This window comes from Ixodes scapularis, unplaced genomic scaffold (assembly GCF_016920785.2).
Source record: "Ixodes scapularis isolate PalLabHiFi unplaced genomic scaffold, ASM1692078v2 PGA_scaffold3__209_contigs__length_174095766, whole genome shotgun sequence".
Classification (NCBI taxonomy): Eukaryota; Metazoa; Arthropoda; class Arachnida; order Ixodida; family Ixodidae; genus Ixodes; species Ixodes scapularis.
In genome coordinates, this window is record NW_024609868.1 from 2,628,689 (window position 1) to 2,641,501 (window position 12,813).

General features: G+C 45.3%; 1 protein-coding gene across 2 annotated transcripts in view; it reads left to right on the forward strand.

Annotated features, from left to right (window-relative positions):
- LOC8026790 (ER degradation-enhancing alpha-mannosidase-like protein 3) overlaps positions 1 to 12,813 on the forward strand; it is a 40,273-nt gene that overhangs the window by 19,615 nt on the left and 7,845 nt on the right. The window contains exons 15-20 of one of the 2 annotated variants that reach the window (XM_029985087.3): positions 673 to 824; positions 3,026 to 3,155; positions 4,786 to 4,867; positions 6,611 to 6,720; positions 6,824 to 6,943; positions 10,322 to 10,367. In XM_029985087.3, the coding sequence (XP_029840947.1) occupies positions 673 to 824; positions 3,026 to 3,155; positions 4,786 to 4,867; positions 6,611 to 6,720; positions 6,824 to 6,943; positions 10,322 to 10,367 (640 nt within the window). Of the gene's footprint in view, positions 1 to 672; positions 825 to 3,025; positions 3,156 to 4,785; positions 4,868 to 6,610; positions 6,944 to 10,321; positions 10,368 to 12,813 lie in introns of both variants that reach the window. The other variant, XM_040504981.1, reaches the window with a different exon arrangement.

Below are 12,813 nucleotides of genomic sequence, written 5' to 3' on the forward strand. Positions count from 1 at the left end.
GCGTGGCAGATTGCTCTATCAATTTGTCCGATCAGTGACGACAATGCGGATGAGAGGATTGTTCTAAATGTAAAGTACAGGTTAAATTAGCAACTTTTCATTACTGTAGTCCCGGCCATATTAGAACAAGAACAGCTTGATATGGTTTAGTTAGCTAAAAATCTTTATTTTCTTTTTCTGTCGAGTTTTGACTTAACTGTGATAGAACATTACTTTTCTAATTCTTTTTTTTATTTTTATTTTTTTTTTATTTTTATTTTGTTGCAATAGGACGTTACATAGCTGAGGAACAAACTGGAAGGTAGAAATCAAGCTCGATGCTTCGATTTGCTCGGAGAGCAATTATTTTTGCTCGTGCTCAGCCTCGGATGAATCCTTCTTGCTCTATGATTCTTCGATTGAAACAAAACAGATGCCAATAGAAAACTTCAAATGATAGACAAGCGGTAAATAAAAGAACTATTTTCAGGATTATTTTTGTGGGCAAGGTTTGATCTAATCATGAGAGTAAAACTGGTACGATTTTAATCACGATTTAAACCATATTGATTTTTATTCACCTCCCTGGTCGCAAGTTTAGGACAGGTTATTTCAAAGGGCGGGCAGGAAGGGTGCGGGAAGTGTGCTCGGGTCTTCACGACACCACTTTGGGAATTTTCCTTCCTTGGGCAGTCTCCCCGGATGATGTTCTTCGCGCCGGACGAGGAGTTTGCCCAGTCGTGCCCCAACACCCACTTCCTGTTCCCCAAGACCAACTTTGCCCACTCGGTCAGGCAGCCACTCAAGGACCTGGTGGAAGGGGCCTGCCCCTCACGGACCCCCGCGTGAGTGCCCTCCCTTCAGACTGTGCACGTTGCTGCGTGCCATCTTGCTCCAAGTTGGGAGACCGGTGGGATAGAGGGAAATCGGCACTCCCTCCCACGTGGCCCAAAGTCCTAACCCTGTCTCCCAGTGGGCCCGGGGTTGGGGTGACGCTGACGAGGTTTGGCCGGAGGAAAATTGACGACTCTGCGTGTTTTTATATTTCTTGCCCAATCCCCCAATGGTCATCCTGGCGATACCCCACACTACCTGGTGATAGCAAAAATGCAGATTGGAAGGTAATTGGCTTTGTGGGACGGGAGAAGTCGTGCATTTTGGTTTTTAGGCTGGGAGGCACCAGGTACCGCCTGTTATAAAGGGTACTGCCGTTAACATCCAACTTCCAACTGTGTTGGCAACATGGGGCCATGTTGCCAACAGGTATGGGCAGGCACCAGAGAAGGGGTTGTCATGTTGCCAGCATACATAGGCAGGTGCACCATGAGAAGAATTGCCATGTTGCCAAGAGGCACAGCAGTCATGACAGTAGAATCTTTGGTCTTACTACTATAGTAGAACCTCTGTATATTAGACTGATATAGAGTGAGAATATGGGCATAATGATGCGAAACTGAGTAATGATTGAAGTAGCACAGTGAAGACCGCACATAACGTATGTCGCGGGAGTCGCGAAAATCCGCACTATAAGCGGTACCGCGCTGTAACCAAAACATCAATTTTTCAGGCCAAAATGCATGCCATCACACAACTTACCTTTGTAAAAGAATTTATTTTATGTTAGATGAAAAATAAAGCTTAGTTTGAGGAAAGTCTTTATTTCACCAGACTAGTACACTTCTCTCTCAAGTGTGTCACACATTTTGAAAGAAATGAGTGACTTTTGCCTGGCGCAGCCTTTTAACGGCGTCGCAGGTTGCGGACGGACGTAGCGAGCGTTCAGGATTGCTAACCCTAATCACTTTTCTCCGGCGATGAAAACGCGTGAAAATTCGCATCCTTTATACGGTACGCGCCAGTAATACCTTCAACTTGAGCACAGGCATGAAATGCTCCAAATAAGAAATTCGGGCGATGTTCGAAAACACAAATGCTTAGAAAGCACCATTGTAGTCGAAGTAAACAGACATGACGACACGGGCGTATCTGCCGTTTTGAGAGTGCCGCCACAACATCGCCGCACGAGTAGGTGGATCTTCCCTTCTAGTACGTGCTGGGTTATCATAGCGACACACAACGAAAATTCACAGTCAAGGATAGCGCTTTTACGCGGAATGATGAGCTTCTACCACGCCGCCTACGTCGACGATCAAAACCGACGCCATGTTTGCGGATAGAAGCAGCCGGCCGGCTGGCTCGCGACCGGCATGCAACGCGCGCGAACACTTCTCCTCGACTTGCGATTGGTCTGTCGTTGCAGTTGTTTCCAACGTTTCCAACGCAGTGGAGAGACGCACGCACGTGAACGACACGTGCGTGCGTCCCTCCGTCGCTATGGCAACTGAAGCCTCTCTCTTCGCTTCTCCCCGCTTCTTCGAGCAACCTCCTTGCCCCGTGAGTGCCGCTTGCGGCGTTGTTGCGGCTCGCGCCGTTATCTAGTGTCGCACAGGGAAGCGTGCTCTCTGCGTCGGTCAGTCGGCGCGGTCGCCGGGCTGTTCCAAAAACCGCACTATAACCGGTATTTCCCTTCGCGCGCCTGCATTTTAAGCGGTATGTAATTACATGGAGTTCTATGGGAGGCGAACCGTTGGTTCAAAAAAGCCGCGTTATACCCGGTCCTGCACTATAAGCGGTACACATCTTACATCAGTACCTCTTTCTTTCTAAAGAAAGAAAGAAAGAGGTACTGATGTAAGATGTGTGCTATCAAAAACTTAATTTTCTTGACAATCTGACTGCTATAGAGAGATTCTTTTGTAATGAGTGACATGACAGGCAACACTTTGCTGATACTACTTGCGTAAAATGTTTCTATACTAAAGATATATACTAAAAATATGAATATATACAGTGAAGCAGCTCACCTTATCATGCGCTAACAAATGTGCATCCTCCAGTTTCTCAAGATTATTTTAAAATTTTCAGTGGATGCTGCTCAGTACTTTACGGTAATTTTATGACTGACTGGTCTATTCTCTTCTCGTTAAAGTGCTCTTTTATAAACAAGAACCCAGAGGAAGGTAGCTTTTCCTTTTGGCATGTGCAGTGCCAGAAGACTACATGCCTCTCAGTTTGAGGCCAGCAAGAAGGAGCACCTGAACCTGGTCAAGAAGATGGGAGTCTTTGTCACCCTGATGGCAGACGGACGGATCCAGCTCATCCACAACGCAGCACAGGTGCGTCCGAGCTAGAACACTACATACGCTCGGGCTGACCCTAAATTCCGAACCTGAGCCAGCCCACGGGCCGGGCTGGGCAAGGTGGTTTTTTTGGTGGGCTTGGGCCGGGCACGTGCTTTTATCTGCGGGCCTGAGCCGGGCTCAAGCTTTGGACTGCGGGCCCAGGCTGGTCTCGGGGCTGCAGCCCGAACCGGAGACCGGCGAGTCTTGTGAAAACATTGGTAACCTGCTGAAATGGTGGGAGTCTCGAAGCAAGAAATTTCCACGTCTTTCCCTTCTCGCCAAGAAGGTTCTATGCATTCCTGCAACAAGTGTCAGTAGTGAAAGGAACTTCAGTGCCGCGGGCTGCATTATTCGAGAGAGCAGAGCGTACTTGAAGCCAGATTCATTGGATAACCTTCCGTTCTTGCTCAAAAACCTGTACTATTTTTATTCCGTGAATAATATGTTTGTCGGAAGCTCACTTTTATTTGGTTTCCTCGCTAATCCCTGGTAACTCTGCAGAATAAGTAAAAGCAATTTTAAGCATGCGGCCCCTGAAGAGTTTGTAGACAGCTGTATGTGGAGCAAATTCAGTGTGAAAATGGTTCATCTGACTTATGTTAATGCCGTTCATGCTCACAAATAATGTGTTTACCGATGGACAGTACACGGACATACAATTGAGGAAGTGTTAACATTCGAACAATATATCGTATGTACCACACGATGCAGCGTTATCTGAAAAGAATTTATTTGAGAAAGATCTGTAATAACACAGTCACAGTCGACGACAGTCATATCTTGACGATCGGACGGAATTTGAGATGACTTCGTTTTGGGGCACGTTTTGAGGAGAGCTTCCTTTTTTCACTACCGCACCAAGGCAAAGGAACGAACGCGACTGACCCGTTTCCCACCCCAACCCGGACAACTACTTTTGGAGAGGACTGAGGATTCTGCGCGGATTTTCTGTGAGAGGGGGGAGAACAATGCTTGCAAAATCGCGTCGAGGGTCGTTCGACGTCCTTCACCTTCTTCGTTTCCCTTGAATGTAAAGCAGAAAAGCTTGAATGGCAGGCACTTACCAGCCTTATTTCTCACTATGGAAGATAACACAAAAAGGGTACGCAGCACGCATAAAAAAAATTAAGTGGAAACTTTCAAGAGGTGAGAAAACGTGAAATGCAAAACCGCTAAAACGTAGGTAGAGAACCGCGTTAAGCGGGTCTTTACAGTCCAAGAGAGTGGCAGAAAATTTCTTGCTGATAGAGGGCGCGAGAGTAGCACCAGCCGCATCAGCATCAGCAACATGGCGGCAGCCTAGGAGCGTTTTTTGGAAAGGTGTATAGTTCACTCGGTAAAGCACTAGGCTCGCAATATCAAGGTTGTGGGTTCAGATCCTGCTGGAGACTTCCTTCTTTCTAGTCTTTTATCTGATTCCCTATTGCATCACTCTGTTGAACATAACGCTTTTCGGCGTCGGCTTCTCGTTACATGAAAACGTTACACATTTCTATGAAATTCGGCCGACGAAACATTCTGCGTGCATACTTTGACAGTGGAGTTTCTCTTTAGGCATTCCTGAAGACTTCCCAAAGTCTGAAGGGAATTTCACCGGGTGACCTCTGGTTTCCATTGTTTCCAGGCGGAGAGCCAGGAGGATGCCCAGGAGGGTCTGCTCTTCATGCAAGAGATGATCGAGCTGGCCAAGCAGCAGAACCACCAAGGTGGGTGCTCGGGGGGGGGGGGGGGGGGGGGAGGGTGCATGGCCTGGAGCTTACCCTGCCAGAAGGAAGCCCCTTCATTTATATTCATCTTGGTTCAAAAATCACTCCCAGTTTCTCTCTGAACTTTAGCAGTAACACATACGCTCTGGCTCGTACTGCAGTGCGAAGATAAAAAAAACAGGGTACTAGTGATGCAACTAAGGTGGCTTATCGAGGAACAATAAATGTGCTCAGAAAAAGAAGGATGGGTACTAGTTAGAGGTTCCATGCAACCCAGTTGAAAAAGTCTCGATGAGCGTTGTGCTGCATCGTTCCCAGCTTTCACGGTGCAGAGGGGACCGATTGATAAATGGCCTACCCTTGTGGTGAAAAGGCAGTAAATGATGTGGCAGTATTCAGTTTTGGGCCTTTTCGAATTGGGTTCAATGGCATCTCTAGAATAAAGGTACGGTGCAATAAGTTTTGTACTTTCAGTACATATTGCTGAGAGTTAATGCTTGATGTTCTTAACTTAGAAAGCAAGCAATATTTTTTTCTCTAGATGTCCTGGCAGTTGCGGAGAAAAAGAGAAAAACAGCAGCTCCTTCAACTTACTGCCAGGAAAAGTGGCAACATGCCCTTATGCCAATCATACATATGGCACCAGTGTTGGTCGTAGCTTCATACTGCGGTCAACAAAGCACAGGGAAGGTGCCGATCTCCAGATAGTATTGTAGTTTGGCCATTCCCGTCACTGCAGTGTTTGGACACGGGCCACTACCCTATCATTTGCCGAGGCGTCCATTGTAACCAGTCAAGCGCTTACATAGCGCACGTGTCCTTTCCATTAGCCGCTTTCGGCTGTCGCTAGTATTTTCGTAGAAACATTTGTAAAGCTGTTGGAATTGTATGCAAAATTCGCCATCTGTTCCTGAGCGAGTGAATTGCTTCTTTACTCTTTGGTTTATACTCTATGTTTACTGTCACATAGTTTGGGGCCTAACGACAAAGGAAAATGAGAAGGGCTATTCCTGGCACAAAAGAAAGTAGTTTGTGTTTAAGCAAACATTTCTTTTTTGCATGCTTCTGGTGAATTTTTTATGAAATACAAAATTATGTCAATCAGTGATCTGTACAACTATCGCTTGATGTGTGTATACAATGCAGCGATAAAAAAAAAAAAAAATTTTCTTTTCATCTTGTCAGGTTTGGAGAAAAAATTCCATCTTACGTAACTTGACATGGTGAGAGTTGGTGTGTCAATACTCCGCACACCAGTTACGGCTGTCATCCTTTAGGTATACACTACCATCACTTCTTAATGATTTTACTACCATCACTTCTTAATGAATGAACCGAAGTATAACTAACGTAACTTGATATTTTAAACTTTGCCGTTTGTACAAGATTCTAATGTTGACTAATAACTTCTGAGCAATATATTCTGTCGAAATATTTTTCCACTGCTTTTTGTCAAAGTGTGCGAGGGAGGCTGAACCTAGTCAAGCTGTTCGTAAGCAGCTTTTTGCCCTGCCTTCCTCTTTTTGTTTGAGTGCAAAAAGGAAATAAACATAATATTATATTATTATCATTGTCACCAAGGGGTAATCTTCGTGACTAAGGATACATACATAAGTCAAGCCGGAGATCCCCGCAACTACATCGTCAGGATTTTGCGAAGAAGAGATTCAAAAGCGAGATCCATTTAAGATTTGCGCAGAGACTCTGACCTTCCTTCCTTCCTCCCCCGTGTTCCCCATGCAGAACAGCACATGCGTTCAGTGGCGTTCACCCTGCCTACGACCAAGATGCGGATGGTGCTCCAGGCCGGCCCCGCCCAGTTCGGCAAGGACCTCAGCAAGCCGGCCAATGAGGTGCTTTGCCCGCTCCCTCATAGCCCCGCCCCCGGCGGGCCCGGGAGGGGTGCGGCTCCTAACCCACGGCTCCTCTCGCATGTTGGCCCCGATCCTTCCGAAGGTGGAAGGTCCGCTGGTGCTCGTGGACCCCAAACGCGGATGCGGGGAGCTCCGCAACGGCCCGGACCTCGCCGGGAAGATTGCCGTCATGGAGAGAGGAGAGTGCATGTTCGTCGAGAAGGTAGGGTGTCTCCCGACTCAATGACGTCCTCCTTTTTGAGGGTGACTTCCTCGTCCGAGGCTAGTCTCTTTTGGGATTGCCGTACTCGCTGACAGCGTGCAGGGGCGATGCAACATTTTTTGTACTTTTACTAAAGACCGCCTCACTCCGAAGTTAGCAAAGTACAGGGCATGCTCCAACTTCCTGTTTCTGTTGTCACCGTGGTTGGGCATGAGCCACTACCCGAATGCACGTCGAGGCATTGATTGTCACGAACGCTAGTCGGATGTTCTTGCTGTGTTCGTGTCCACTGTATGGGCAGCATTTAAATATTGTCACCGCGGGGATCTCAAGGCCGGACGACGAAACCCTGGGGGACGTATCGTTGACAACGCTACCAGTGCGATCTCCCCAACTTCGTCATCAAGTTCTGCGAAGGAGAGGCCGAAAGAAAATGTACGCTGTTATCCTCGAAGTTACGCTACTACGAAGAAGCTTCTTGGTCAGTGTCGTTGCACACTTTTATGGCTCTGCTTGCAGCTTGGCTTTCTCTGTTACGCAGTAGCGGAGCTAGAAAAATTTAATTAAAATGAATAGAGGGGCCAGTTGCTTCATGATCTTTAAACAATATGTGCCTAAAACAGAAACGAAAAGAGGGGGACACAACACGCTTCGTGCTGTGTCCCTCTACTTTTGTCCTTGTTTTACGACGCATATTGTTTCTAAAGAAGCTGCTCTTAAAAAGTAGTTAGAAGTACATTTATGGTCGCTTGAGTTGAAATGAATTTTAGTTAGAAATATGGTTAAATTATATTTACCAGATATATCTTGTTGTGGTTACAGTAGCTCAGGAAAGTCAGCTAAGTGTACATATTCCTATTACTCTTTAACCATGCCACGATGTTGACATGTACCAAGGATGTTGACTAAAGGTTTAATCTCACTTGCAAAAGATTTTGGCTCAGTGCTGTTTTGATTCAGCCATCTTCTTGCAACAGCATTTTACGTGGTGACAACTTGCAGCACTGATGTTGACGTTGATCAATGTGACGTTGTGTATTTGTATATTTTTGAGAAATAACTAATTAAACTCAGAAGTTAGTCCAGTAACCTACGGTAACCAAGTTCAGGGATGGAACTGCTGCAGCCATTGCGTCATTGTGTGCCTAATGACTTTTTGTGCGCCTCACTGATACAAAAGTACATATAAATAAGAAGGGAATTGTGCCAAAACTGAAATTATAAACGAGCCTTGTCAAAATTAGTTGTCTCGCAGTTTCTGTTGGCAACATCGACATTGGAACTTCTCACCCAGGGGGAACGCCGGTAGACCCGAATCCGAAGCTCTGCATCCAGAGGTCGCTGCCATGGTTATACTTTGTTTTAGCTTAAAACAGTTGTTACAGCATCCCTCATTGCAATGGTTCTGCTGCCAGACCTCTTTGAAGCCATTCGCTGTCGCTCCGCTTCGTCCAAGTCCACACGCAGACGATGCTACAAGCGCGAGCTCAGGACTTTCGGCATCGCTGCCAAGAGTGCGCAGTCGTGCAGTGCTAGCAGCGTTCGAGGCCACATGCTGGCGCTTGTAGCATTGGCTGCATCTGGACGTAAGCTGAAACGAAGTATAGCTGCCGTTGCTGCCTCCTTTTTTGGAGTCCTGGAGTCACTTCATCCGAATGGTGGAGCAAACAGTGCCGCCACATTGCGATAAACTCAAATGTATTAAGGTTGGCGCACCTCCCTCTTGGCTGTTCTTGCGTGACTATAGACGTTTCCACTGTTTACAAAAATCACTGTCCACACGTGCAAAATCAGTCTAGCCCGCGCTAACCCGCATTTGCGGCCAGCCAGAAGCTGCGCGTGCATAACACACAAACACAGCAATGAACGCACTTCAATACGCTTTTATGGAAAGGTGTATTGCAAGCCCTCATCCCGCGTAGCCCCGCCCCGAGGCCCTGCGGAGAAAACTCCAGAACGTAACAAAGGCGAGTGAGCAGTGAGGCATATGACGGAGCGAGGTACGAGCTGAAAACTATTTCTGCCTCTTTGTTTATATTTACCTGTTTGCAAGTCGGTTCCATGGCATTTCACACTGTCGTGCAGTTTTGCTTTATATTTTTTGTGTAATTTTCTTTTCATTTCCTAAAAAATGTTTCAAATAAAATATTAATTGAAACTACTATTCATTCACATGGGGCTATCTGCATACCATATTTCCTTGAGCTTTGAAAACCAGATGACATTTCACCTCTATTTTACCATTCTTAAAACTCGTACCCTGCTCCCAAGTTGCTCCAAGACCTCGTCTTTTCTGCTCCCAGCCTGCTCCAAACTGTAGTTTTGTTTGCTCCCAAGATTGCTCCAAAGCTGTTTTGCCCAGTCCCATCCCTGCAAGTTGCAGTTGCAATTACTGAAATTTTATTGTAACTAGGGAAGTATGGAGTTGCACAAATCGTAACTAATTACAATAGCTTCGGTACTTTTAATTAGTACTAGTTACTTTACAGCAGGGGTCTCAAACACGCGGCCCGCAAGCATCCTGTGACTGCGAACCCCCATTTCATTCCCACGCCTTGAGCGCCACGTATACCATGAATAATAGTTTTATATCGTCGATTCATTTCTGCTTGAAAAGGAGCTCTGCTCATATAACGTGTTCACACTTTTTTTGCACTATTCTGTTTTCTTTTGGACAGAGTATATTACTTTGTCTAAATATTTGCATCCCAGTCCTCTCTCGCATAAATCAACCGTAATGGTAATACCAGTACTAGGCTACAAGTGAGAGCTCTTTGCTCAAGAAGGCACCTCCGCTGCACAAACTCTCGCTCAGCAGCAGCAACTATCAAAGATAAACAGTTAGAAGCCCGGGCTTCTAACTGTTAGACAATTCTTACGATGCTGCTATAAAAATTGTCGGGAAAGCAAAAATTGCCGTATGAAGAGATTTTTTTCTATGCCTGTAGAGTGCGACAGGTCAAGACGTTGTGCGTGCTCTCACTCCGTTAAAAACTGCCAGTATGTTCGTGTTTTAAATCTTCTTATAACATCAGGTGTGGGCCCAAATTAGTCATATATGCAAATGAAAGCTAAAGATGGCAAAACGGTGAGCTTACAAAGAGCAGATGGCATGAGGTTGCTTCTCTAGGAAATCTTTGTGCTGTTGCTGGCGCAGTCGGCTAATCTCTGGGGTAACAGTCTACTGCTTTGCAACGACCACTGCTGTTTGTTTGTTTTTCTGTCCCAAAATAGCAAAACATTGCCCCTTTCTCCGCTGGCCCCTGTTCTTTTGGGGGTGGGCTAACTGGACCCCACACTTGAATGCGTTTGAGACTTTACAGCATTGTTAGTGTCTGGATACTGTGGTGCAATGTTGGTCTTCTTTTCTTCTCAAAGGCTCGGAAAATTCAGGCACTTGGGGCCATTGGAGGCATTGTATTAGGTGCGTATATTTATTGTACCTCACTCTTCCTTGCTAAGCTCCAAGCTAGATTACAAAACGAGAATTGTGGACGTTGCTGAACATACAGAGGTATATCCTCCCGGTTGTGCCCGACAGGGGTGGTGAAGTAAGGGCTTCAGAAATACATGTGTTGTGCGTGTGCTACAAAAGCGGTTTGATGTGAAGACTAAATTAATCGGGCAGTACCTGATGGTGGGAATAAGGAGCAATGTGCCGTGAACATGTCATGTTCCAAATTTTCCAGCTTGTGAGATTGATTCCAAGTGACTCGCTCCCCACTTTGTATGCTTGATGGAAAATCCGCTACAGGTTCAATTTTCATGCTGCGCTAAATATCGTCATTTCTGTTTACAACTGCCGCATAAAATTCCCAGCAGACTGTGTCTGTGTGCCAGTTAGCTCGCAACAGTCCATGTGTCTCATGTGCATGCGGTGGGTGGTGTATGCGCGATGTGCACTACACGACTGTTGAAGCAAACACGACACCGGCGCTTTTTTGCATTTTACTGCGAAAGGTTATTTGCAGGCACCATATGACACTAATTATGTTAGTGCTCTTTATGAGTACTTCCACCACATGAGTTTTGGTGTCAGGTTTTCAAAACCAGTACTCACGAGTTTGTGCTAACAGTGTGTCTTGCATATTGTGCAATGCTGTTAGCATGAGCACGACATCGGCACTTCTTCAGATTTCACCTATAGACCTTTTCATCCCCCTCCGCATGGGCGCTGCCATCTTGGAATCACGTGACGTGGCAGCCATTAGGTTGCTTCAACTTGCTGCTCCGCTCTCCCCTTCGCGCCTTGGCGGATGCGTTGTGTTCATGTTTTTCGACGCGTTTCAGCGCGCTTTCTTGCCTTACTTCGGAAACTGTAGTCCGATACGTCTACTCGACGACTAAGATATTACGAAGTTTCAAGGGTCCTTATGACAACTGAGGTTTGTTTACTAATAGTGGCGGAACATTTTCAGTCAGAAGCCCGTATATTTATATCGCGCATTTGGGATCGGAAGGCGTCAATAATAGTCAGTGCAAGCAGACTGTCTGTATTTCCTGAAGGCATCGTTCTTTGCATTCATAATATATCGAAAACAGATTCTCTTGATTACGCCAGGAAACTCGAGAAGGAGATAGAGAACGAACGTTTAACTTGCATTGTATTTGAGGCAAGTCACGGTACGTCAATATCAGGCGATTTGTTTGTTCATAATATCACACCTACATATGTATGAGGTCCTCGATCTTTTTTTGCAACGTAAACATTCGGTCGGTCGGTTTACTTATGAAGTTTAAGAAATTGTATACCGTGATCGCTCCCATTTCGACAGTCAATTAAGTGATTTATTGATTATATTTAGATAACCAGTGCCATCCACTTAATTTATTTTAACACACAGGTAGAGACTTCCCGCGTGTAAGAAACTGCCACAGACACTGAAGAGTAGCGAGTTTTAGAATAGCGTGTGCAAAGAAATAACGTTGTTTCTATTTACAAATACAAAACGCGGTTTGGGTTCGGCGCATGCGCAATAAAAACAATGTTGTTTTCGTTTTTTTTTGTTGTTTTTTTTTTGCATGCGCTGTTTTATTTTTTGCCAGTATCTAAGCTCCGCAATATTTGACGCCAGAAAGCAACAAAAAGCAAAGCCGTCCGCATAACAATTACTTGAGTCCAGGATTGTCGATGGCGAATACAGATTTACTTTTGGTGGCTGGCGACGCCGAAATTTACAAAGCGAATATGTACAAACAAATAAATGTTTGTTCACTCAGGTCCGTGAAGTGGTGCCTAGCGCTAGAATTCAGCCAAACTTTTCGAGGTATTTCTCTTCCTGTGCCCTTTAACATTATTTGGCCAATTTTACGGAACACAAATGCATGCTAGATTTAATTTGGCGGGCCTGTCACTTAAATTATATCTTGAGTAAGCAAAGATTAATATAAAAATCATTTATTTCCTAGAGCCAATATCGTGAAATGCTGTTTATGAGTACTTTAACAGGGTTTATAATTTAAGTAATTTCCTACTCGGCCTGTCAAAACATGCTCGAGTACTCAATTAAAAGAAAAAGAGGCCGAGACGATACTACTTGTTTATATCAATTATCTGCGTCATTACACGATACTTTGTTAGTCTGCGAAGTTCACTAAAGGTTGGGTACCCACGAAAACCAAACAGTGAGTAGTAAACTCGAGAGTTCATCTGTTCTGGCCGATTCAGCACATTGCTAATCAAACTGTCGAAATGCTTCTTTACATTCACATGCTAGTCTTTTCATTACCTTTTTTTTTTTTTTTTTCTGGAAACTGGTGTCATTGGTACGGCCGGTGACGATGGCTTTCTTTCCTGTAACTCAGTCAGACGTTTCGCAACCGACGATAATCAGATACATCAAAGGAGTTGGTAAAAAAAGCCCGCAATT